The following is a 27270-nucleotide window of genomic DNA, read 5'->3' on the forward strand; positions in this document are numbered from 1 at the left end:
TCAGGAGAGGCGAGAGAAGTGAGGATTATTCTCCTTGGAGCAGAGACGATTAAGAGGAGACTTCATAGAAGTTTTCAAAATTATGAGGGGATTCGATAGGGTGAACAAGGAGAAACTATTTCCACTGGCGGGTGGGTTGGTAACCCGAGGACACCGATTTAAAATAGTTGTTAAAAAAACAAGGGATGTGAGGAGAAACGTTTTCACACAGCGAGTTGTTGGGATCTGGAATGACAGCATCAGCATCCAAGGCTGCACTCTCCACCCCTCAAAGCCGGTCAGGAACCTCGGTGTTCTGTTCGACACTGAGCTGTCTTTTCTTCCTCATATCCGCGCCACAACTGGCACCGCCTTCCACCACTTCCGAAACATCGCCAGACTACCTCACCCCTCACGCGGCTGAAACTCTGGTCCACGCCTTTATCACCTCAAGGTTGGACTATGGGAACTCTCTCCTCGTCGGCCTTCCCGGCCCTTCCTCCACACTGCAGGTCATTCAGAATTCTGCTGCTCGTGTACTGTCCCGCACCAGACACCGCGCCCACATCACTCCCACCCTCACCCTCGCTCACCTCCACTGGCTCCCCATCCCCCAGAGGATCGAATTCAAGATCCTCATCCTCACCTACAAGGCCATTCACGGCCTCGCTCCCTCCTACCTCTCCGACCTACTATCCCCCTACCTACCTGCCCGTACCCTCCGTTCCTCTGACTCCGATCTGCTCCACACCCCCGCCCCAACCGCCCTACCATTGGTGGTCGGGCCTTCAGCCTCTCAGCCCCTAAGCTCTGGAACTCCATCCCCAGTGCCTTCGCCGCTTCCTCCCTTTCCTCCTTCAAGGCCGGTCTCAAGACCTTTATCTTTGACCTTCAGCCTTCAGCTCCCCTCTCAACTCTCTACCCCCTCCTCGCTCCCTCCCTTCCCTCCCCTCACCCTGACCATTTCCCCACTGCTCGGGTCCCGACCCAACTGTCCAGCGCCTTGTGACGTCCTCCCGACGTGAAAGGCGCTCTATAAATGCAATCTTGTTGTTGTTGAATGCATTGCCTAAAAGGGTGGTGGTAGCCGATTCAATAACAACTTTTAAGAGAGAAGTAGATCATTTTTGGGGGAGAAGTTTGCAGGGCTATGGGGAGAGACTGAGTGGGATTGAATTGGATAGCTCTTTTAAAAGACATGATGGGTCGAATGGCCTCCTTCTGTGCTGTGTAATTCTGTGATTCTATGATCTCACGGTGGTATATGGGACATTGAAGTCCGCAGGGCTGCTGGGTTTGCCTATAGAATCAGTGACTCCATGTGTCAGTGCAGTTACTTATGGAATGCTTTTAGACCTATAATAAGAATAACAATCCGTGGATTTGATATAGCGGCTTATCAGATCGTTGAGATATCTCAAAGCCCTTCACAGGGTATATTGTCAAGTGAAGTGACTGTGTAGATTGCGGATGAAATAAATGTGATAAGGGGTAAGAAAATACAAGTTTCCTTTCTGAGCGAATCCAGTTTACCATGAGGGTGACACCCACAGAGGGTACCATATAGTGTACAGTGTACCATTAGAATCATAGTAGGATCCTTGGGCTGTTAGTCCAATGCGACGTGTTGTTTGTAGGGCATCTGAGCCCTCCCCTCCCCTCCCCTCCCAGGACAACCCTTCAACAGCGCTTACATCACTGAGCCGCCTCCCTCCCAGGAGCTCAATAAAGCGCTGAGCCACTGCTGTGCTGTCAGTCACTGTGGAGATCAGGACAGGGTTTGGTCAGTAAGAGACAGCAGCAAACTAACTAACTAACTACCTGCACACCTCCTGCCCCTGAGCCGTGTGTCTCAGGTAGACATCCCCAACAACAAGGCGAGGGCTTACTGGCTTTGGAGTTTTGCAATTACTGTGTTAAGGTAAGAGATTGGGCTGTGTGTGGGGGAGAGGGAGAGGGGGAGAGGGTTGGGCTGGTGTAGGACTGGTTGGAATTCCAAGTATTGGCGTTGAGATGCGAGTCAACTCGAGGGTAAAGACTGACCATTGCACTGAGTCACTCACTCACTCACTGCTGTCATTTCTCAAACTTTTCTGGGGTGTTTTTTAATGGGTGACAATTACCCCCTTCCCTCCCCCCCCCCCCCCCCCCACACACACACACACACACAGAGAGAGAGAGAGATCAGTGTGTGTGAGAGTCTCTTCTGTGACAGTCAGACAGAGAAACAGATGGGTTGTCGTAGCAAACAGCGAATGTGAAAGGGAACGAACGTCAGATAATAGCTGGAGGGTAAGAGACAGAGAAAAGAGGAGCTCAACTAAACTGAAAGGGAAAGACTAAAGTGTAAGTTGTGAAATCTCACTAACAGTCACTGATAAACTGGGCAGTGAGTGGGTAAAGTGAGGTGGATAAAGCCAGAGGGGGGGACAAGTTCAAAAACAGTTGTTTTTTTAAAGAAAAGTTGTTGAAAAGTTTGGAAAACGTTATGAAAACGTTATGAAAAAGTTCTGGAAGTGTATTTTTGTGGGTTTTTTGTTTTTAGAGAGATTTTAAAAGGTTTGAAAACGGTGCTTTTTTTAATAAAAAAAATCAAGTGTTCTAATTCAAAAAAAAAGTGTTTCAAAAGTTTGGGGAAAGTTTTGAAAAAACATGTTAAAAGTTGTTGTTTTTTTTAAAAAAAAAGAAAAAGTCTTTTGCAGTTAATGTCAGTGGACCAGTCCGGTGTTAGCACTGCTCGGTGTGTGTGTGTCTCACTCTCACATTCCCGCTTCGCAGGTTGGTTTGGGAGAGGAATCAGCTCAGTGCCTGTTCCCGGGTCTGTGTGGCTGCCTGAACATGTCGCTCTCTCCCACCCTCCTCCTGCTGCTGCTCTCCCTCCTGTCCCAGGAGTTGACAGCCCGAGGCATGAGCCGTAGCCGCCGGGAGCTGAGCCCTGGTTTACACCGTGCGGGGATCAGAGACCCTGGGGGCGCTTACTGCAGCCGCCTGTGGACCTGCTGTCCGGGCAGGTCTGACACCTGTACTGTCCCCTACATCGATACCATCTGCTACTGTGATCTCTTCTGCAACAGGACGGTGTCTGACTGCTGCCCCGACTTCTGGGCTGTCTGCCTGGGCATACAGCCGCCCTTCATCAGGAAGGGTAAGTACACAACAACTTAATCCCCCTGAATCCACAGGCCACAGACAGACACAGCATGTCAGACAGCCTGTACTCTCTAACACTGTTTGGCTCAGGTCTGAGCAGGAGTCTCATTCTGTGTAGACGCTGTTTGTCTCGCCTCTGGGTCAAAAGGTTGGTGTGAGAGGGGCGTTGGGATCAAACCCACGTCAGGACTTTAAACTCATAAGATGACACTCCAGTGCAATGCTGGAGGTGAACTGCGTTGTTGGAGGTGCCGTCCTTCAGATGAAATGTTAAACCATGGCCCCGTTTGCTTGTTAAGGAATGTTAAAGATCCCACAAAATATACAGTCAATTCTGTGAAGCGCTTTGAGACGCATTAAGGTGCTATATCAAATGCAAGTATTATTATCCTGTCGTATCCTTTGAAAAGTGAAGAGAAGGGCATTTCCCATATGTTTTAGCGAGGAAATCCCCCAGATAAATTGATCTTTCACATCACGGCTGTTTGTGGGACATTGTTGCGTAAGAATTGGCTGTGTTTACACAATCACTAAGTTTCACAGAAATGTTGTGAAACATTTGAGATGATCTCAACGTTATCGGCACTTCATAAAATCCAAGGATTATGATTATTATACGATAAGGTGTGTTCCGTGCTGTTATATGTACTGCTTGTATTCTAATCCTTTACATCCTTTGGAACTCCATCCCTCTACCTCGCCCCCTAGCTTGCCTCCTTCAAGATCTATCTCAAGACCTTCCCTCCTCTTCGACCATGTCTTCAGTCACCTTCCTCCCCCCCACCCCCTGCTCTCCACCCTCCTCGATCCCAACCCCCAACTCGGGTCCGAAACACTTATTGTCCAGCACCTTGGGATGTCCTACCAACGTGAAAGGCGCTATACAAATGTAATTTTGTTGTTACACCTTAATCCAATGCATTATTTTGACACGGCATTTGTAATCTAAATGTAATTACAAAGGGGCAAAGGTAAAATTGTGCAATTTGAAACCCTGGAATAATAATAATAATCCTTACATTTGATATCGTGCCTTATCACGTCTTCGAGACGTCTCAAAGTGTCACAGAATATACTGTAAAGTGAATTGACTGTATATTTTGTGGGCGAAGTGTGTGTCACACTGTGTTGCCGCATGTTCTGTGTGTGTCACACTGTGTGTGTGGGTGGATGACTGTGTGTGTGTGTGACAGTGACACAGTATGCGGAATGGGTCAGTTCAGGGTGTGTATACCATCCTCTGGTAACAGACCCTGGCTGGCCTGGAATCATTTGAATAATTTTCTAATGATTCTTTGCACTCCGCTCCATAGCCTCAATGAGTCGGGTGGTCCTAACTGTGCAAGCAGTAGGCAGAGAATGGCAGAGGTTGGAGGAAGGGAGTGTGGGTTAGGAGGGAGCAAAGTTGCAGTGTCTGGCCGACCTACGTGCAGCGGCAGAACTCTGCAGCACACCCCCTTGTCTGACCTAGTGGGTGAGATTGCTATAGGGTGATACTGCTATAGGGTGATATAGGACATAGGCAGTGGCAGTATCAAAAATATTCTTTCAACATTATATTCAGGGACAGTGAAGCAGGCTGTGCAGGAACACGCGCACACTGTTCTTTCACCCCAGTATTTGAATACAGCCTGATAGCTGGGATGAGTGAAGTCTTGCGGGAGGCAAGCTAGTGCCTGGCCTACATCTCACAGCCTCTTTTGGGTTAGACAGTTACCATTCCTAAGGCCCCTGGCGTAACCAGTGAGGAGTTATTATCCAACACTGATTGCGAGCAAGGATAAAATGTACAAAGTTAATTTTTAACTTGTAAAGAATTTTAGATCCAAATTGTACAGCTAAACCCTGAACCAAAATGTGCAGTGGAGAGAAGCCACACATTCCCCGAGCCCTGCTGACTATTAATAGTGTTTGGGCTAATATAAACACTGAATCCGGGTCACACTATTAGTTTACATGGGTAGCAGACAGGAGAGCCGTCAGGACGTACAGGGAGAAATAGCCTTTTCAAAAGGCCGGCAGTGTACACAGATGCTTTCTCTTCAGTGGTGACCTCATTGTGTGTTCTTCTGCTGGTAATCATGGGGTACGTCATCTTTACACACGGCTGTCAGTGTATGAAATGCATTCTCACAAGCTGAGTCAATTTCACAATCCTTGCATTTGATACAGTGCCTTATCACACAGTTGAGATGTCTCAAAGTGCTTCGCAGGTTGCACTGTAAATTTTATGGGCGAAACGCAGCAGCTAGTTTGCACATAGAAATGCCCAACAAACAGCCATGGAGTCAGTGACCAATTTTATTTTGGGGATTGCTAGCCAGGTCACCAGGGGAGAGGAACTCCCTTCTCTTTTCGAATAGCGCCATTGGATCTTTAACGTCAACTCAAACAGTCAGATTTGACCTCAGTTTAAGGACAGAAGGAGCATTTATTTACAATATAAAGAAAGAGTGGGATTAGAGGAGTGAGCGTCATTTAGTACCCCACAGGTCAGACGATTGGTCTCCTCCTGAGCTGAGAATTCTCTGATTGTATGAATAAGAGGAAGCAGTTGATCTCTCTGTGTTCTGAATGGTTGCTGAAGATGAGGTGTTCCTCACTGTACTGATTTACAGCTTGAGTAAGATCTGTTCACTTACCATTTGGCACACAGACAAAATCAGGTCATGGGGAAAGAGAAGCCATGTAGAGTTGAGAAGAAAAGGGAAGACTATGGGAAGGTTCGGAAAGTGTATGTATATGTGGGGGGGGGGGGGGGGGGGGGGGGAATGGGATGTACGTATGTGTGTGGGGAGTGTCAGTAGGTTTGTGGGTTGGGGAGGGGTTTGTGTGGGGAATATGAGTATAGATGTGGCTGTATCTGTGAGTGCAGGTGTGTGTGTGTGAATGTTGGTCAGTGTGAATGTCGGTGTGTGTGTGTGAAGTTCAGGGTGTTTGAGTGGGTTGTGTGTGTGGGTGGGGGGGCGTGGGGGGGAGAGGTATGTGTGTGTGTGGGGACGGTATATGAATGTGTGTGTGTGTGGGGAGGGTGAGACTTTACATAGCTCAGGTTACAGAGAGCATACCTCCTGAGCATTCTGTGTGTGACTGGGTGCCTCCACAGTGTGCTGCACACAGCAAGATTATAAAACAATCACATTCCTCAAATAGTGACTGACTGCAATTTCTGGAACGTGAATGTTGCAATGCTTCCTGTCTGTTTCCCTTTAACCTTGACAGAAACCTCCTGGAGCAAAACCACTGAACCTTTGCACCTTTCATACCTGAACTGACATAGGCTGGCTGCCTCACACCTGCTTCTGTGCAGCCAGCACTACCTGTTCACTGGGAAGAAAGATGACATGTTAAAGCACTCGTGTCCATTACCCTATACCCTGGGCTCACTCCCACTGAGTAACCTCTTCGGTGCCAGGCATTTGCAACTCATTGAGCAGCTTAAGGGGCTGACACTGGGCGTATTTCTCACTGATTTCAGCGGCTCTTAAACTGGTGCTTCTTGTAGTCACTGCAGGTGTATCACATGCATTGATCAGGAAGGAGCAGGCTGGCTTCCGTTCTCATGAGGAATGTGTGGGACAGGTTGTGGCTCTGTATGAGATGGCATTACCTGATGAGAGCTGGGAACAACAACAACAAATTACATTTGCATAGCGCCCTTCAGGTTGGAAAGACGTCGCAAGGCGCTGGACAGTCAGGGTTTTTTGGACCCGAGCTGGGGTCAGGAGGGATGGAGGGCAGGAAAGGTTGGGGGTGGGGAACAGGGAGGAGCCCTCTGCCGTTTCCACCAGCTCACTATGTTGGCATTTAGCATGTGTTTGTGGACGGATGTTGTTCAGACCCTCTTTAGGGCAGAACCAATTGAAAGCTTCTGACCAGTGACTTTGATTGAGCCGCAGTCCTGGGCTGGGAAACTCATAGCTGACAGCCTGGGAGGACGAGGGCTCTGGGTTACACAACACAGAATGATCACCTCTCTCTCTTTTTCAGATTGTGAAAGGCATGGACAGAGATACCCAGCAGGAGCCACTTACAAAGACAACTGCAATCTCTGGTAAGCAGCTCCTACCCTCAGCTTCACTCGGTGTAATGGCTGAATCACTTTCTTCTCGCCAGCAGATACACTTTGGCTGCAACAGCTCCAACTCTCAAACCAATCTAACCAACACCACACCACCCCCCACCCCACACACACACACGCACACATACACACACGTAAGCAGTAGAGTTTATATTTACTGTACAGTGAACACACAACAAACACAGCTGTGCTACAATCACACTGTGTCTTTACAGCACTTATAACACAGGCATAATGTAGCTGTATCACACCTGCACTGTGCACCCTGCAACCTGTACTGTGGAGTGTTGGCTTGGCTTATTCATCAGCACGCTCTCTCGCCTCTTAGTCACACGGTTGTGGATTTAAGTCGTAGGTCGGTATGAGATCTATTTAATGAGACATTAAACCGATTTCTAATGATTTCCTCTGGCCCAAGGACTGGTGTGTCATTTTCTAAAACATATCTTTTTGTACAAAATGGCAACTTGCTCACTGCAGCCCTGCCTGTTACAATGGCACACTATAGTTCAGCTTCACTGTACTGGAGCCTGTTACTATAGCGGGCAATACCGCTGAAGAACAATGCTTTTTTTTAAGAGATTGTTTTTTTAAAGAGATTAGGAGGGGCTGAGGGAATTGTGGTCCACTTTGCATTGAACCTGATAGTGAACTGCTCTAGTCCAGGCTAATTCCATAGAAATATAAACTGTCACAGTATCAAACCAACACTTTAACACTACAAGGCACAGAAAACGTAATCCCTTGAATCTAAAACTAGGGATCATAGTCGCAGGATTAAAGGTCAGCCCTTTAGAACTGAGTTGAGAAAACATTTCTTTACTCAGAGGGTAGTGAATTTATGGAATTCTCTACCGCAGAAGGCTGTGGATGCTCAGTCATCGAACATATTCAAGACTGAGATCAATAGATTTTTAAAACTTAAGGGATATGGGGATAGGGTGGGTAAATGGAATTAGGTTAGAAGATCAGCCATGATATTATTAAATGGTGGGGCACAGGCTCGAGGGGCTGAATGCCCTACTCCTGTTTCTTATGTTTAATGGCGTAAAACCCAATACATGGTCAAGGCGGTACATTTGCAGATGTGCTTTTGAACAAGGGGAGAATGGGAGCCAAAGCCAAGACTGTGATTGTATCAAATGGCCAACCTCTAGTCTTGAGACTCCAGTATCATGTGTCCAATACCACAGTTAACACACCCGGCATCAACTTACACCGTGCTGCTCGCTGTGAATCAGCAAGTATTACCACTTGTACAATGTAACCACAGCAGCTGGCGTTAGGACACATACAGGAGAGACACGATTATCTAAATGAATTGGGACCGGCCCTTTTGTGGATGTGCAGACAGTGCAAACAATTGGACATCATGCGAAAGCGGAGGGTTGGGGTGAGGGGGGCAATACCCTTTTCTGTACCTGTATTGAGCTTGGCAGACATTCACAGCACGTCAGTCATTTTATTAAAGGAGAGAAGCTCACGTCAAGTGCAAGACAGGGTCAGGCTCTGCTGAGATGCCCCCATGGTTAAACACCTAGCGACGCTCAATATCCAGGCTCAAGCACAACAGCGCCTTCAGGGGAGCAAAGGAGATACTTGGTGGACAAGATCTAAAATGTGGTCATTTTAAATCTGATGTTTTAAATTTGATCCTTGGAATCTGGAATGTGTCATGTTGACTCACAGAATCTCATTAAGTTGGGATGAACTCTTGGAGCAGAGTTTGACGAGTCAGTATTCCATATATTTCCAATATTCCATATTCCATATATTTGCTGACTGAAAGATCGACTTGAATTCCTGAAACGGGCGAGAGGACTTGATAGCATTTCGAGGAGATTACCAAACAAACGTCTAAAGGACGGTGTCCGAATGCGTCCTGTTCCCCGTAATGCTTTTCCATGATCAATAAACAAAGCTTTTGAACACAATAAAGCTGTGGTTTGGATCAGTGACAAATCAAGAGCTTCCCTGGTGCCTCCACACTGAGTGAAGCTCCCAGCAACACTCCTCAAAATGCAGTGATGGCCTTTTAAGGTCCATTTGTTTTGTTCGCAGTCAGATTTCAGATACACTGTGACTCTTGCCAAGAAAATGAACTGAGATCAAAAGGAGACAATCTACAAATCTTTATGTCACAATCCCTTTAATCATTCTGCGATTCAATCTAAATAACACAACCAGAAAAATACCAAATAGAAGTAAAACTGCTGCAGAGCTTTGCCAGGGGTTCAGCTTTCCAGGCATGTTTGCTATTTAGGGTCTGAAAAAAATTGAAACCCAGAGAATCAGGGGGGATAAAATCCCGATATCATCAAAAAAAAGTGGTCAGGAAATATTTCTTTGTACAGTGTGTGGTTAAAATGTGGAATTCTGCGACGTAAACCACTGTTGAGACAGAATCCAGAAAATCTTTGGAAAGGTATTAGAAGAGGAGATATATTAAGGCGAACAAAGCAGGAGGGTGGAACTAGAGTGACTCGTGTAGAGAACCTCCCAGTGCAGACTTCATAGAAATAATAGCATAATAGGAGGCCATCCAGACCAGTATGTCCATCTTATCTTTCTCTGAAAGAATTATAGAAATGTATGAAACAGTTAGGAGGCTTACTGGGACCATTTTTTCTTGTTGGTTTTTACTCCTCCAAGAAGTAGTCCATCACACAACCAATTTCCTGCTCTTTACCGTTCACTCCAATACCCTTCCTCTGTCCTTTCCAATTCTCTTTTAAATGCCTCAATGGACTCTGCTCTAACAATGACCCTTGTCAAATCATTCCATATCCTGACAACCCTCTGAGAAAAGAGGATTCTCTTAACCAATCCTTTTACTCCTCAGTCATAATCTTAAACTCATTCTCTTTTGTGTTTGAATCCCCTCCTCGGAATTAATTCTCTTTAAACCGAAAACACTTCTATCATATCACCCCAACCTTTATCTGATCCAACAGGAAGCGTCTTAAACTCCAGCCTCTTCTCATTGTTAGGTCCTTGCATATTTGTTATCATCCTCATGGACTGACGCTGAACCTATAACTCTCTAAAGCTCTAATAAAATTGGTCACTCATTTTATGGCTGTCTCAATTTGACATTGGACATTGCTGTGCTCAAATTCACCTCCATGATTATCTACAAATATCCAGTGACTCCACTTTGCAGTAAAGCACATTGAGACATTCTGACTACATGATAAGGCACTATTTCGATGTGTGGATTATTATTATTATATTCTTTTTGTAATATCCACTTTCCCTTCTACTTTTAAAGTTTTGTTAATTCGAAGGTCTCTCAATTTAATGTACGTGTAGTCTAAGTCTGTGCTGTGACGTTCTGTGAGAGTTTGAAACTACACACTTTCAGCCAGAGGTTTATCAGGAATAAAATAGCACAAGGTTCCACTTGCTAAACTCATGACCTACATTGAATTAATTACTGCATATGCTGTAAGTCTTTTTTAAATGAGCGTTTTATTTGTGGTTATGTGCTTCAAGGATTCAGTGAAGTGTGAACTGTTGAGTATGGCCAAGGTTGAAAAGGTTAGGAGAGAACTGAGATAAAAATTAACGAGTAGTGGTTAGGTAACTAGGCTTTTGCCTTGCAGATCCCCTAAACGTAAGAGAAAGAAAAAGACTTGGCATACGAGGAGTTTCAGGCAAGAGGCCATGGGGAAGCAAAGGCCCTTAGACCTCTACAGCAACAAAGACAATTCAGCCCATTATATCTATGCTGGATCCTGGAAAGAGCAATTCACTCAGTCTGACTTATCTTTCTGCATCATATACCCCCGAAAAGCACTCCTTTTTGGAGTTAGCATAAGGTTAGAATAGGAAACAGGGCAATAAATCTGGATTTCAACACACCTGAGGAAGGAGGGATAACATCTTCAACATGTTGAATGGACTGTGGTTGCCATGGGAGGCAAAAGGCAAGTAGTGCTAATAGTCCCCTCGAATTCTGTATCAGTATGTGAGTCGGTTGGTGCAATGGATCAGGTACCTTAGGGAGAAAATCCAATGTAAGAGTTAAAGAGAGGAAGCTGAATGAATCTGAGAGTGGGAGGCATCCCGCAGACATGATTGCTGCTGGACAGCCAGAGCAAGCCTCAGGGGGAGGATTTTGAGCTCAGACAGTTGATGTTTTAACAAGAACATGCCAGGGTCCATCTCAGAGGTAAACTCTTTGATGCAGAACTGAACGCATTAATTGCATCGTTTTCCCTCAGCCGTCTGAATTCCTGAGTGAGTCCGGTCTGTGACCTACCCACACTTGTGGGAGAATTCCTGAGGATTTGGCTAGCAATTTCCTACTGCTCTGATTTGACTTCGCAGACAAGCGCTCGTCTATTCTATGTGTCTGTGTGAATGGCTGCTTTTATTGGGTTATTATAGAGAAGTAATCCTGTCATAAACAGGTGATAATAAGACTCACTCTGAGAATTGCCTGGTTTGTTAGCACCTTGGGATGTCCTCCCAACGTGAAAGGCGCTATACAAATGTAATTTTGTTGTTGTATTTTGTTATTGTGTGTTTTAGCACCTGCAGTGATGGTCAGTGGAGCTGTGACCAGTACGCTTGCCTGATTAACCACGAAATGATCGATGGCATTAACCGAGGACATTACGGGTAAACAACAACAACAATAATAATACTACTAATAATACTTGCATTTGATATAGCGCCTTTTCACGTCGTCGAGACGTCCCAAAGCACTTCACAAGATACACTGTAAAGTGGAGTGAGTGTATATTTTGCGGGTAAATCGCGGCAGTCAGTTGCACACAGCAGTATCTCACAAACAGCCGTGGCTGAACAGTCGTAATGATGGGCCTCAGCTGTGATCCCTATTTGGTTGAATACTTTGCCACACTTGCTGTCTGGGCTTATACAGAAGAGAGGCACGTGGGTGAGGGTCAGTCAAACAGGACAAGAATAGTTGAAGCCAGACTCAACAAATATCTGTTTCTGTGTTGCTGCCGCAGAGCAGCTGAAACACTAACTTTCTTGGCTCATTCCCATGTACCTTGAAATCTGCATGTTTCCACTTGTCTCAAACTTTGTTAAGGCTTAAGCTAAGATGCAGGAAAATCCCTGTGTTACTTTGCTGACACTGATTTCTCTGCTAGTAATCCTGGGTTCAGACGGTCAAGCATAAAAATAAATTATAGTGTCGCTTCCATGAGGTTCCACATGTACCTAGTCAGTGTCTCTAGGTGCATCACACTTCTCTTCTCTCTGTCAACAACAGCAACAAATTACATTTGTAGAGTGCCTTTCACGTCAAGAGGACTCCCAAAGCGCTGGACAGTAAAGGAGGGATGGAGGGCAGGGAGAGTGGGGCTAGTGAACACATAACCTGTTCATCGTCTTGTAATGTGCGAATCTCAGACATGTGAAACTTTCCTTTGATAGATGGACAGCATCCAATTACAGCCAGTTCTGGGGGATGACACTGGAGGAAGGAATCCGCTACCGGTTGGGAACCATGCGTCCCTCAGCCACCGTGATGAATATGAACCAACTCAATGTAAGTCCTTTATGGTGGGAAATGTGGACGGCACATGTCATCTGCACCTACCTCCTGCATGGCTACCTGGGGCGTTTGCTGTGCAAGCTGCAGAAATCCTGGCCACACATATTACCTTGGGACATCTGGGAAGAGGAAAAACACAAGGGGTTCCCCTCAGTCACAGCCTTGTTCCCATGGCTCAGGATCTGACCCGCTGCTCAGGCAGACAGAGAAACAAACAGAGAATTGTATGTAGTTCAGGCAGCAGTGAGAATGCTGGCCAGATGTTGCTGTGTAATTGGTCACTTGCGCGACTCTGACATATTTCACCCAGATGTGTGATTGAGATTAAGATTGATTGGGCACTCAGCATTGCAACGTGTGTCCTCCTTAGAAAAGTGACCTTGTCAGTTTCCCTGACCTTTCCTTGTTGACTATCACTGGGATACCACAGGTTCCCGGAGATTCACCAGGAAATGGGGACCTGGATAAAGGAACTTAGTTTGTGTTGTATATGTGGATTTAGCCAAACCTGCGACACACACACACACAGATTCTTCCTCACAGTAAAAAGACACAGAATGGGAGACGCTTATCTCACCACACCCCAGCTTTCCCACAGCACTGGGACTGCCCAGATTTGGGGCTTTAGGTGCCGGATCCATTGGACAGTTACTCACAATTATTCTCTGTGTTCCACGGATTCCCACTGTGAGGCTTCACCGACCTCCATCCCTAATATTTGCCTCCTTTCAGGTGCACATGGAAAGAAATGAACTGCTGCCCAGATATTTCAATGCAGCAGATAAATGGCCGGGGATGATTCACGAGCCAATGGACCAGGGGAACTGTGCGGCTTCATGGGCATTCTCCACAGCAGGTAATGTAATGTCCTGGTTACAGGCACATCCACAGCAACAACAAGTCTTCAGTGGGCACATTGTACACAGATGTGCAAGGTTACCCTGAGGGGTGTATCAATGTGTGTGAGTGTTTCACAGAAGGATATCAGTAAAGATGTATCAGTGAGGAGAGCAAGGGATATCAGCGAGGTGTGTGGGGGATATCAAAGATTTACAAAGATTGTACAAGATTGTAAATCACAGCATTAATTAATGAATTTATGTAACAAATACATCTCGATCAGCAACATACATTTCTATTGTAGCCGTGGCCTCAGACCGTATCTCCATCCATTCCATGGGCCACATGTCTCCAGTGCTCTCACCCCAGAATCTGATATCCTGTGACACCCGTAACCAGCAGGGCTGTGATGGTGGCCGAATAGACGGAGCCTGGTGGTACCTGAGGCGGCGTGGGTATGTATATAATAATAATCCTTGCATTTGATATAGCACTTTTCATGTCTTCTAGATGTCTCAAAACGCTTCACAGAATACACTGAAAAGTGAATTGACTGTATATTTTGTGAGTGAAACGCGGCAGCCAGTTTGCGCACAGCAATCATAGAATCGTAGAATATTACAGCACAGAAGGAGGCCATTCGGCCAATCATATCTGTGCCAGCTCTTTGGAAGAGCTACCCAATCAGTCCCACTCCCCACTCTATTCCCATATCCCTGCAATTTTTTCCTTTTCAAGTACCTATCTAATTCCCTTTTGAAAGTTGTTATTGAAACTGCTTCCACCGCCCTTTCAGGCAGTGCGTTCCAGACCATAACAACTCTCTGTGTAAAAATAAATAAATTAAATTTTACGAAATCTCCTCATCTCCCCTCTGGTTCTTTTGTCAATTATCTTAAATCAATTTGCCCTGGTTACTGACTCACGGGCCAGTGTAAATAGTTTCTCCCTATCTACTTTTTTCAAAACCCCTCATAATTTTGAACACCTCTATTAAATCTCCCCTTAACCATAAGACCATAAGATGTAGGAGCAGGAGTAGGCCATTCGGCCCCTCGAGCCTGCCCCACCATTCAATAAGATCATGGCTTATCTTCTAACCTAATCCCATTTACCCAACCTATCTCCCTATCCCTTAATCCCTCTATCCTTTAGAAATCTCTCAACCTCAGTCTTGAATATGTTCAAGGACTGAGCCTCCACAGCCTTCTGGAGTAGAGAATTCCACAACTTCACTACCCTCTGAGTGAATAAATGTTTCCTCAACTCAGTTTGAAAAGGCTGACCCTTAATCTTGAGTCTATGACCCCTAGTTTTAGATTCTCCAACCAGGGAAACAGTCTCACGGCATCGACCCTCTGGAGACCCTTAAGAATCTTATAGATTTCTATAAGATCACCTCTAATTCTTTTATATTGTAGAGAATATAGGCCTAGTTTACTCAACCTATCCTCATAGGTCAAGCCCCTCATCCCAGGAACTAACCTGGTGAATCTACGCTCCACCTCCTCTAAGGCAAGTATGTCCTTTCTTAAATAAGGAGACCAAAAGTGCACACAATATTCTAGGTGCGGTCTCACCCAGGCCTTATACAATTGCAGCAAAACTTCCCTACTCTTGAACTCTACCCCTTTTGCAACGAACGCCAACATGGCTATTAGCATTCCTAGTTGCTTGCTGTATCTGCATACTAACTTTTTGTGACTGGTGTACAAGGACACCCAAATCCCTCTGAACACGAGCACCACCTAGTCTCTCCCCCTCTAGAAAATAATCTGCTTTTCTATTTTTACTACGCAGGTGAATAACTTCACACTTCCCCACGTTATACTCCATCTACCACCTTCTTGCCCACTCACCCAGCCTGTCTATTTCCCTTTGCATTCTTCTTGTGTCATCCTCACAGCTTACTCTCCCACCTATCTTCATATCGTCCGTGAATTTAGATATAATAAATTCTATTTCCTCATCTAAATCATTGATATAGACTGTAAATAATTGAGGCCCAAGCCTTGATCCTTGTGGCACTCCACTAGTCACATCCTGCCAATCTGAGAAGGACCTGTTTATCCCTATTCTCTGTTTTCTTCCTGTTAGCCACTCTCCAATCCATGCTAATATATTACCTTTAATTCCATGGACTGTACTCTTATGCAACAGCCTTTTACGTAGCACCTTGTCAAATGCCTTCTGGAAATATTAACCTTCTCTGCTCTAATATACAGAAGTGGCGTGAGTGACCAATTTTGTTTGGGGGTTTGTTGGCCATGACACCGGGAGAAAGAAACTCTTTTCTTTTCAAGTAGTACCAGGAGATCTTTAACATCTACCTGAACAGGCAGACTGGACCTCGGTTTAAGGTCTCATCCGAAGAAATAGTCAGGAATGGGGTCTTAGTTGGTTGGGTGGTTCCCATGGTTGGGTGATGCTGAGCTTGGAGTTTAAACACTTTGGAGTGCTGAAAGAAGAGAAGATTCAGAGAAGTCCTGTGGACTATAGGAGAAAGGATAAACTGATGGAGGGAAACAGTTCCATAATTATGTTCCTGGAAGCGAATAGGTTAGGGGAAAAGTATTTATTTCAACAGGGAGGGAGGATGAAGAGTGGAAACAGAGTAAGTAGCGCGAAGGTTTGGAGCTCAGGATAAACAAAGGTAGGGCAGAAACAACAGAGGTAACAACAAACTGGACACAAGAAAGGTTGGGATGATTAGAGAAGTTTGAGGCTGTAGGTGAGTTACAGAAGCCACCCTGGATTTGGGAGCAGTAATTTAAGCTTATGATCAATGGGCTCTATAGGGAGTTGTTTACAAGTTGTTGAGGAGGTGATGTATTTTAAGACTTAGGATTAGTGTTCAGCTTGTTCGTCCCTCATCCCACTTTACCTTCTGTCTTTCAGGGTGGTGACAAACAATTGCTATCCATTCTCCAGCACCGACAACCAGCCCCTCAGCCCCCAGTGTATGATGTCCACACGGAGTGCAGGTCGTGGTAAGAGACAGGCCACCATGCCCTGCCCCAACCCTTACTCCCATTCCAATGAGGTTTACCAATCCACCCCGGCATACCGACTCTCCACCAATGTAAGTACAATATCAACCCATCCCTCGCTTTCCAGTGTATGTACTGGTACAGGGACCACTCACCCATTCTCCTCAACACAACAACAAATTACAATTGTATAACGCCTTTCATGTCAGGAGGACGTCCCAAGGCGCTGGACAGTCAAGGATGTGCACCCGAGCTGGGGATTGGGATCAGGAGGGGTGAAGAGCAGGGTGGGTAGGGATAGGAGGGTGGCAGGCCTTGAAGGCGGCAAGGGAAGGACTGAGGTAAAGGGATGGAGTTCCAAAGAGTGGGGGCAGAAATGCTGAAGGCCTGACTGTGGATGGTGGAGCCGGCAGGGCAGTACACGGAGCAGGCCTACTGAGCAGAAGGAGCGGGCAGGATGGTATGAAGTTAGCAGGTCACAGAGGGAGGAGCAAGACCCTGAAGGGCACAGTTGAACAGTGGGAATGTTGGAAAATACAGTGAAATTTGTTTGATTGAATGTGGGATATGTGAATAGTTTGGTTTATTCATTAATTCTCGCTGTCAAGTTGAGTATTTTAATCAACAGAATTTCGCTGTACTCTATCTGATAGTATTGTTGGATTTTTGATACTTGGTCATTCAGCCAGACACGTTGTGTTGCCACATTTAAAGCATCTCATAGAACATTAATGTACCTCACTCTGGCAGGTTCGCCATCCAGCTGCCCGCTCACTTTCATACTCAATAAAGCCTCACCCTCTCGCTCGTCAGTACTTAATATCAGTGGGGAAGGTGTCTGGGGGGCGGAGTGTACACAATGCATGGGGACATGAATCAAATGTGTTTTTCATCCACCAGGAGAAGGAGATAATGAAGGAATTGATGGAGAACGGGCCAGTACAAGGTGAGTGCTGGTCTGTGGATAACTTCCCTTGTACTCAGTGACTCCTCACCTCCGTCTCAGTGAATAGGCTGTCTCAGGCTGTCAGTACTCTCATGGGAACAGGACTAGGCCATTTATCCCCTTAAGCCTGTTCCGCAACTCTATTAGATTGTGGCTAATCTGTACCACAACTCCATTTACTCTCCTTTGCTCCATAACCCTTGATATCTTGGCCTAACAAACATCTATCCACCTCAGTCTTGAGCATTTCAATTGAATTCCAATCTCTCATTGCTGCAGGGGAGGGAGAGTTGAAATATTGCATCTGTTTCTCATGGTTAGTGACCTTTGACTGCAGACGAAGCTGTGGCTTTGGTACGTGACCCTAACTCATCCAGCCCTTGCGGCTGTGAGGCAGGATTGGGCAAGAATTTGAACTGTGAACTGCCCCAGCCATCCAGGTTGATTGATTCTCTTCAGCACAGAGCACAGCAGGGAGGGAAGGGGACCCAGCTCCCTGCACTTACCTCAAGCAATGAGAAGGAAATTGGTTCAGGCCTGCCTGGAGCACTGAGGGTAATTCTAGTTGCTGTAACACCAGTGAGGACATCTTTATATTGGAAAGGGTTCAGTTAAGCCCAACTAGATTGACAGATAGAAAATGGGTACCTGCGTTGCCAGCTGAGGCTACCAGAAGCTGAGAGGGTTCACAATGGAGAGGAAAAGGCTCAGAGAAGATCTTATTGAAATCTTATTTAAGATCATAGAAATTTACAGAACAGAAGGAGCCATCGAGTCTGCGCTGGCTTTCGGAGCAACCTATTCTTTCAATTCCACTGCTTTCCCCTGATCACCATAACCCTTCTTGCTTTGGTACGTTGACCCTAACTCATCCAGCCCTTGCCCACAACAGCACATGTTAGAAACGGCGGGATCATTTGTAATGGTTTTGTTCTGTTAGTTAAGGAATCTTTGAAGTTTAAGGATTGTTTGATAACTACCATCAACTGTTGGTATGTTTCTGTTGAATTCTGTGTACTACAATCCTCCATCTCGAGCAAGTGCAGGGAGGGTGAGTGAGGACTGACAGAATGGAGTTCTGGTGGGAAATACTCCAGGGGAGAGTGAGTGTGAGAGGGAGTGAGCGAGGGTCAAAGAGGTAGCCTGAAACACTGGGTGAGAGTTCAGGGGGAGTGGGAAGTGAGTAAGGAAGAGTTAGACATATGTATAAATACAAAAATAAATAACAACATTACATGTGTATAGCGCCTTTCACGTCGGGAGGACGTCCCAAGGTGCTGGACAGTGTACAGCATTTCAGACCCACGCTGGGGTCGGGGGGGGGGTGGGGGGGGGGGAGAAGGGAGGGGAGGGGAAGGGGTGTGGTCGAAGAGGAGGGTCTTGAGGCGGGACTTGAAGGAGGCTAAGGAGGGGGCGAGGCGGAGTGATTGGGGGATGGAATTCCAGAGTTTGGGGGCAGAGTGTCTGAAGTCTCTTCCGCCAATGATGGGGTGGGTGGGTCGGGGGACGTGAAGCAGCCAGAGCCGGCTGAGCGGAGGAAGCGGGCGGGTTGGTAGGGGTTTAGGAGGTCGCAGAAGTAAGGAGGGGTGAGGCCGTGAAGGGCATTGTAGGTGAGGACCAGGATCTTGAACTGGATCCTCTGAAGGATAGGGAGCCAATGGAGTCGGGTGAGATTGGGGGAGATGGGTCACGGAGTTTGGTGCGGGAGAGGACACGGGCTGCAGAGTTCTGGATTATCTGCAGCTGTGGAAGGAGGAGTTGGGAAGGCCGACAAGCGGGGAGTTTGCATAGTCGAGCCTGGAGGTGATGAAGGCATGAACAAGAGCTTCAGCGCCTGAGGGGTGAGGTAGTGGCGGAGTCGGGCGATGTTATGGAGGTGAGGGAAGGCAGAGCGGGTCAGGGCTTGGATGTGGGGAAAAAAAGACAGTTGAGGGTCGAACAAGACACCGAGGTTCCTGACTGGCGGTGAGTTGAAGTGTGCAACCATGGAGGTTGATGCTGCCAGAGCCTGAGGTGCAGAGGCCGGGATATTGACAGCATGAGGACTTAAAGGGCAGTGACAAGTTAAGCCAGGGTTGAGTTATGAAGAATTTACTGTATATCAAATGAAAGGATTATTACTAACTAAAAACCTACCTCTTCGACTGTGTCTATGGTCACCTCCCCCACCTTCCCTGCTTGATGCCCACTCCTGACTCTGTGAAGCGCCCCCAAGACTTCATTCTAAGTAAAGGCACTATATAAATTCAAGTTTGTCAAGTGTGGGTGCATGAAATGTAAGGGAAGAGTGAGTATGGGGAGTGAAGCACAGAGAGTAGCGAATGCGGAGGGGAGTGAACTTGGGGAGGAATAAACGTAGGAGGCAGTGAACATCCTGTTAAAAAAAACTGATTGTAGCTATATCACTGAAGTAGAAAGATAAAACATACTTTGTTATGGCGCTACATCACATCGAAACAAATTCCCTGTTATTATTCCCAGTTTGTGTAGAACCATGCTGGTCCAAACAGCATACCAAATAGCACACCAACTGCTAAACGTTATCAGTAATTACTTGTGAAGCTCATTGTTTTTTCTTTTGGACAGGTGGGTGTCTGACACATGCGGGAAGAGTATCAGTTTGGATTGAATATTATTAGTGTGGTTTCTGCATGTGTCAGACAGCCGGCTTGCTTCACAAGTAATCATTCATAACGTTTGGTGACTGGTACACTATCTGGACCAGCATAGTTCTGCCCACAACTGAGAATAATAGCAGGACGTTGTGAGCATGCCGAGAATAACCTGAGGAATAAGCAGTAACACATCTTCCTCTCTCTATCACAGCTCTTATGGAGGTTCACGAGGACTTCTTTGTGTATAGAAGTGGGATTTACAGACATGTTCCGGTAATGGCAGGAGCCCCGGAGAATCATCGCAGACACGGGACACACTCCGTTAGGATCACCGGGTGAGTGACGATTAGGTGGAATTTCACATCGGTGCCATTATCTCTTTGTTCAAATGAAATAACAAATGTTGGGGGGAGAGGGAATGTGCCTGAACTTGCTCAGGAACAGGCAGGACTGAATAATCACATTCCAAACTCCCAGCACGTGACATCAAGACTTGCCACGATTTCACTATCTGGTTGCAGCTTATCGAATGGCTCAGGCGCCCCTTTGCTTTTTCAGCAGTTTTGCCTCCTACAGTAGCACTCAGCTTCTGTTGAACCTGTACAGCACTCCATGACTTCCCCTAGGTACACTCATTAATCTCAACCTCCAGTGTGAATGTCTGTAGCCTGGCGATCAAGTCTTAGTATCTTTTATCTGGTGTCACTGTGAGACTCTGACAGTCCTTTGTTTCCTCTCCTCTGGTTGTAAAACAAATTCATAAGAGAACTTTAAACACGTCACAAGATCTGATGGTGAATATATAGGTATCGGGAAAAGTATGTCTATCAGAATATCTGTGGAGAATATGTGTGCGGTAGAGTAGTGATTAAAAAGCTCACCTCGCAAGCGAGAGGACCTGGGTTTGATTCCCGGGCGGGATGAAACCGTAGGCAAGTTTCCTTACTCCACACAGCTATGTTTACCCAGCAATAAGTAGATCCCTGGTTGTTACTCGATTAGCGGATTGCTTTCCGGGGGTAATAATCCCCCTCCCCCCAAAAAACGGGTCACTTGATCCATAATTGTTTGTGGGACACTGTGCACAATTGGCTGCCACATTTTACCTACAAATAATACAGTTAATCAACCTTACAGTATATCCTGTGAAGCCCTTTGAGAAGTCTCAACGACGTGATGACTCACCACTGCAGGGCAACACACACCGACAAGATTTAAGAGAGTTTGAACGACAGACAACCCTAGACTGTTTGATTTTAGATGAGCAATTTGATGGAAGAGTCGGCTCGTTATTGTTCTGGTCAAACATAAATGCTTACTCAGGCGTGTGGGGGAAGGTGCTTGTCAATGAAATGTTCCTAGATAAGGTTTACAGAGAGACTGGAACTGGGCGTCAGCTCTTGGCCTCAATGTTCCTGGCCAGAGAGGCAGAAGGACGTGGAACAGAGGAAAACAGCTCCCTTCCTTTTTCTGGTTGACAAAGGTCTGATATAATACTGCACATGTGCCTTACTGGGTTAATTCTATCAGGAATTCCGTCCATCCTCTCCAAGATAGACTTGGAACACGTCCTGATCTCACTATATATAGCTTCTTTTCAAGGAACCAGATGAACTGTTCAGTCCCTGTTGTGAAAAGTAGAATAAATAAGGATTTGTTCAGTACAAATATTTAAAGTATTGGACGCTGCCTCCTTCCCCTTTCTCAAGTGCTATCAGGCCTTGGAATCACTGGGCATCGTTCTGGGCCTCATCGTGGGATAGACAACAGCAACAACATTTGTAAAGCGCCATTCACGTTGGGAGGACGTCCCAAGGCGCAGGACAATCAGTGTTTCGAACCCGAGCTGGGGGTCAGGATCAGGGAGGGTGGAGAGCAGAGGGGAAGGAGTGTGACTGAAGGCACCTTTGAAGAGGAGAGACTTGGCACGGGTCCCGAAGGAGGCAAGGAGAGGCAAGGCTGAGGGACTGCGGGTTGGAGTTCTAGAGGGTGGGGGCAGAGTGGCTTAAGGCCATAGAGTACAACTGCAATCACTTTCAATACCTGAATATGTGCTCCTCAATTTCATATCTCACTCTCCGCTCATGTTTAACTCTGAATTGCCAAAGCCCCAACAGAGTGGGTGGTCAGGCAATGGGAAGCTTGCCAGACATGGCTCCCTCTCAGTCCCCAAGCCTTGGCTCTTGCCAATCTGTGCCTAAAACTCTTGAATAACAACAATAAATTGCATTTCAATAGTGCCTTTCACATTGGGAGGATGTCCCAGGGCACTAGACAGTGAAGGTTTTGCATCTGAGCTGGGAGTTGGAGTCAAGAGCGGTGTGGGAAAGGTGAATGAAGGTGAGGAGATGACTGAAGACATAGTCAAAGAGGAAGGTCGTGAGGCTGGCTTTGAAGGAGGTAAGGGAATGGGCGAGGTGAGTCAATCCACTCATTCCCTGGCACCTCCCTAGCTCTCCGACTTCCTCACTCCCCAATCCACCACCCGGCGCCTACACTCGACTGGCACCACCAGCCTCCGGCTCGTCCCTCGCATCATTCACCCCATCATCGGAGGTTGTGCTTTCAGCCATCATGCCCCAAAACTCTGGAAAACTCTCCCTCAATCCCTCTGCCTTGACCCTTTTCCCTCTACTTCAAGTCCCGCCTGAAAACTTTCCTCTTCGACCGTGCTTACGGCCACCTCCCCCCTCCCCCCGGCTCGGAGTCTGGCTGTGCCACTTTTAAGTGCTCTGAGATGCTACCCTGGGTGGAGGGTATTATATAAGTGCAATTTGTTGTTGTTTTTGAATTGCACACAGCAGTGTCTCACAAACAATCGTGGATTGAGTGAACAAATTATTATTTATTTATTTTTTTTTGAAGGGATTATTTACCCCCAGAAAAGCGATCCGCCAATCAACTTTTCTGGCAGTAATAATTTCTTGAAAAAAATAAAAATGGTCACTTCATTCGTGACTGTTTGTGGGACGCTGCTGTGCATAATTGGCTTCCGCGTTTCGCCCACAAAACATACAGTCAATTTACTTTGCAGTGTATTCTGTGAAGCATTTCTTCACGTCTTCTAGCGCTTTAAGACATCTAGAAGACATGAAAAAACACTATATCAAATGCAAGGATAATTATTTTTGTAACAACCAGGTTCCTACTTACTGCTAGGTAAACAAAGGCGTATGGAGGATGGAAACTTGCCCAGCGTTTTGCCCTGCCCGGGAATCGAACGCAATCCCTCTGGCTTGCAAGGCGAGCGTGCTAACCAATACATGCTTGGCATTGAGTTGGGTTGGGCCCTATGTAGGGTAATGGATGTGAGTTGAGCTGGACTGTAAATAGGATTGGGATGTGAACATCTCATCCTTGTTGCCAACAATGACACTTGAAAAAGAAATTTGTGGTGGAAGAAAACTGTAAAACTACCAGTGAATGAATGCGTTTGTGTGTTTGTTTGTAGGTGGGGAGAGCAGCTAACAGCCAATGGAGAGATGTCCAAATACTGGGTATGTATCAATCAGAAGGAACTTTTGTAAAGAATTTGGGTGCATTTTCTGCTACTCACATGGAGGTATGTTCACCTGTTATATTCACTGTCGGTCCAGCAGGTCAGCTCAGGTCAGATTCAGAGTGAAGCTCCCTCTGCACTGAGTGTTTCCCACAAGAGCTCAGGATAGTGATTAGTAGAGGAAGAAACTACAGGATCCTGAAGTTAATTATTATGCCATATTAGCCATGCAGACAGATAAGGAACTCAGTCTGGTTTGGATTCTCTTAAGCATGGTGATGGGTTTCCATATGTAACAACAACTTGCACTTATATAGCACCCTCCACGCATCTCAGAGCGCTTAACAGTGGCGGAGCCTGACTCCAAGCTAGGGTGAGGGGGGAGGTGGCTGTAAGCACGGTTGAAGAGGAAAGTTTTCAGGCGGGACTTGAAAGAGGGGAGAGAGGGCGCAAGGCGGAGGGATTGAGGAAGAGTGTTCTAGAGTTTGGGGGCGTAGTGGCTGAAAGCTTGACATCCGATGGTGGGGCGGAGGGTGCGAGGGATGAGCAGGAGGCCAGTGCCAGTCGAGCAAAGGCGCCAGGTGGTGGATTGGGGAGTGAGGAGGTTGGAGAGGGAGGGAGGTGCCAGGGAGTGAAGGGATTTGAACACGAGAGTGAGGATCTTGAAGTCGATCCATTCAGTGATGTGGAGCCTGGGCCAGAACTGGTGAGATAACAGACAACCAACTGACTGAATAAAACTAAATGTTCAACACTGGTGAGCAGGTGGGGTTTGAAGCTAGCGGATGTGTGGGCCTCAAGACTGCAGGATATAGTTTAGTTACTTTATTATCTGCTGATAAATTGTAAGCAGTTGCCCCTTTAACAAGATATAAAGGGTATCACACTCAAGGCTGACACCTGTGAAGGCGCTTTGCCATTTGCAAATTGGCGGCCGTGTTTACTTACAAATACGATATCTACATCTGACAGCAACTAACTGAATTCTTGGGGATACTTGATGTTGCGGGGGCTGTATATCAAGTGAAAGAATTATTATGATAAATGATTGAAGTAAATTAGGATGTTGGTGGGGGTGGTCACAGAGGAGATTGGGTTAGGATACAGCCAGTCACACACACATTGCTCAAGCCTCCTACCACTCAGTATGTCACCCTCCTTTGCCCACAGATTGCCGCTAACTCCTGGGGAAGGAACTGGGGAGAGGGCGGCTACTTCAAGATTGCTCGAGGAGAGAATGAATGCGACATTGAAATGTTCATTGTGGGCACTTGGGGACGGGTGTCCATGGAGGACATGTACCATAAGTGAGCCCTGACCATCCCGGCCTAGCCTGGCCCAGCCCAGCCCGGCCAACTCTAGCTAAAGGACAATCCCAGGCCCCAGCTCCAGGACGCTTGGAACCTCCATCACAACACATTGCCTCTCCTCAGCTTGCACAGGTCATAGTTCCACAACAGTGTTACCCAGCTTCAGGACAGCTCACGGCCAATGTTCTAACGTGCTCAACACGACCCAGCACACTCCTGTGAAGGACTTCAATCCCACACACTCCATACACCCACCAACCCACCTACTGTCACAACAATGAACCACGAGGTTCTGGGCAGTGTGGGGGAGAGGGGAGGGGCGGGGAGGCTGAGAACATGTGACGGAGCCATAGAGACACATGGCAGATTAGTGAGCAGCAAGACCCCCCCCCCCCCCCAAAGCAAAGACATTTAATCAGTCAATAATCCCCCACCCCACCACGGAAGTGAGATTGGTTCTTAAAGCACCATGGGGACAGATAGAAGAACAGGGCCCTATATTCTATCCCTGTCCTGACCGCTCTCACAGACGAGTCAAAGATCTACAACTCAACCTTCTCTTATCCTGTGACACCATTCGGGCTTCAAATTTAAGATCTTGCAGAATTGTGGAAAATTCCTAAGTTCAGTTTTGCCCATACTGTGAATTTCTTTTAAGAACTGTGGAAAACTGACTTCCAAATCGATACTGAATTTAAAAGTGCACATATGATCTTAAATTTAAGCCCAAATTAACAATACCAAAGAAATCACATCACATATTACTGTAATACCAAATTAAGGTGGGAATTCTCATTTCTGACGCCTTTCCTTTTTTAGGAGATTTTTTGAAGCCACATTTTTGCACTGTATCCGTTTTGTTACACATTTCCTATAATGTTTCACGTCTAGGTTGTTCAGTTGTAGATCACAGCTCATTCCTCTAACATTGCTCTGTTCTGCACTACCTAAGGCAACCAGAACTGTATACACACACTTTAGGGCAACAATAACAACAACAACTTGCATTTATATAGCACCCTTCACAAAGGGTTGTGTATCGGGGCATTATGTAGCTAGAGTATGACTCTAGGGATCTGAACTAAAATGATTTCTCTATGTAGTCCAATATCCTTTTTCCCTTGCTTATTGATGTGCCAACTATCATCAGCATTAATTATCCCAAGGACAGATTTTGGGATCATTTTGTGTTTTACACTAAATTATAATATAGACTTGGAGCAAAACACCCCTCGACCATGCGGCTTCTGTTCAGCTTGTTCGCCTCCATGTTGCGTTTCCTTCTGTTTGTTTCAGTTTTAAATTCTAGCCCAAATGGATTTCAACTTAAATTTTTCTTTAGCTCAGTAGTTATTCTGAAGTGCGTTACCCAGCCAAGAACTGTGACAACTAGACCCCACCCCTCCACCACCCAGCCCTGAAATACAGGGTGACCAAAAAGTCATAATATCTATCCTATTATCTAACAAAAATATATATCATTATTTCTTTAAGACTTATTAGATATTGTAATGGTATCATGACTTTTGGTCACCCTGTATGATGTTTCTGATTGGCCACCGTAGGCTGATAGGGAAATCCCATCAAACGGTTGGTTATGAATCCACTCATTTCACCTCAATACAATGTGAACAGAACAGTGTGTAAATAATGAAAGGGGGTGAGAAGTTCAGAAGATGACATTTTACTGATCACCTTGTTGTTCATTCTTGTTCTTTTTCTGTATTGTCAGTGCGTGTTCCACTGTCTCCTTGCAGCTATGTCTTTTTTCAGCAGGAAGGACATCAATGTCTCTTATAAACCTTAATAAATGTTTTTAAAGTAAAGTCTCTGTTTGTTGCAATTCCCGGTCATGGCGAAATGTTAGGTAAGTTTCCTTACTCCACACACCTAGCAGTAAGTAAGAACCCGGTTGTTAATCGATTGGCGGATTGCTTTCCAGGGGTAATTATCTCTCTCTCCACTCCCCCCGCAAAAAATTACTCAATCCACGATTGTTTGTGAGACACTGCTGTGCGCAATTGGCTGCCACGTTTCACCCACAAAATATACAGTCAACCCTCTTTATAGTATACATATTCTGTGAAATGCTTTGAAACTTCTTAACGATGTGATAAGGTGCGATATCAAATGCAAGGTTATTAATAGTAGTTCTACTGACTGCTGCTTGTTAGGAAAATCAAAGTCACTACATTTTGTTTTGATCATCTTGGTGTCTGATACATTCGGAAACCCATTACCATGTTTAAGAGCATCCAAACCAGACCGTGTATCACATATATAAGCTACATATCAAATGCAAGGATTATTGATTATTATTATTATAC

General features: G+C 46.0%; 1 protein-coding gene across 3 annotated transcripts; it reads left to right on the forward strand.

The window, feature by feature from the left end:
- The first annotated feature begins 1731 nt into the window (after nt 1-1731).
- Nucleotides 1732-26769, forward strand: tinagl1 (tubulointerstitial nephritis antigen-like 1). 3 transcript variants are annotated; one of them, XM_007906758.2, is made up of 12 exons: nt 1732-1900; nt 2758-3124; nt 7120-7183; nt 11747-11836; nt 12623-12737; nt 13476-13599; nt 13888-14038; nt 16482-16665; nt 17474-17519; nt 20346-20469; nt 23586-23631; nt 24804-26769. In XM_007906758.2, exons 2-12 carry the CDS (start codon nt 2818-2820, stop codon nt 24942-24944), a joined length of 1392 nt encoding a protein of 463 aa, XP_007904949.1. In that variant the 5' UTR covers nt 1732-1900; nt 2758-2817; the 3' UTR covers nt 24945-26769. The 3 variants fall into 3 exon arrangements, with proteins under 3 accessions (XP_007904949.1, XP_042201436.1, XP_007904950.1); XM_042345502.1 differs by lacking the exon at nt 1732-1900 and adding an exon at nt 2173-2325; XM_007906759.2 differs by lacking the exons at nt 1732-1900; nt 2758-3124 and adding an exon at nt 5526-5863.
- The last annotated feature ends 501 nt before the right edge of the window (nt 26770-27270 follow it).

The sequence above is a fragment of the Callorhinchus milii genome, unplaced genomic scaffold (genome assembly GCF_018977255.1).
Source record: "Callorhinchus milii isolate IMCB2004 unplaced genomic scaffold, IMCB_Cmil_1.0 Scaffold55, whole genome shotgun sequence".
Lineage (NCBI taxonomy): Eukaryota > Metazoa > Chordata > Chondrichthyes > Chimaeriformes > Callorhinchidae > Callorhinchus > Callorhinchus milii.

What these genes read in the sequence shown, in the direction of transcription:
- tinagl1 (XM_007906758.2), top strand. Translation starts at nt 2,818, where the DNA reads ATGTCGCTCTCTCCCACCCTCCTCCTGCTGCTGCTCTCCCTCCTGTCC. An exon ending in TGGTACCTGAGGCGGCGTGG is followed by an intron (nt 14,039 to 16,481) that starts GTATGTATATAA and finishes TCTGTCTTTCAG; the next exon opens with GGTGGTGACAAACAATTGCT. An exon ending in CACTCCGTTAGGATCACCGG is followed by an intron (nt 20,470 to 23,585) that starts GTGAGTGACGAT and finishes GTTTGTTTGTAG; the next exon opens with GTGGGGAGAGCAGCTAACAG.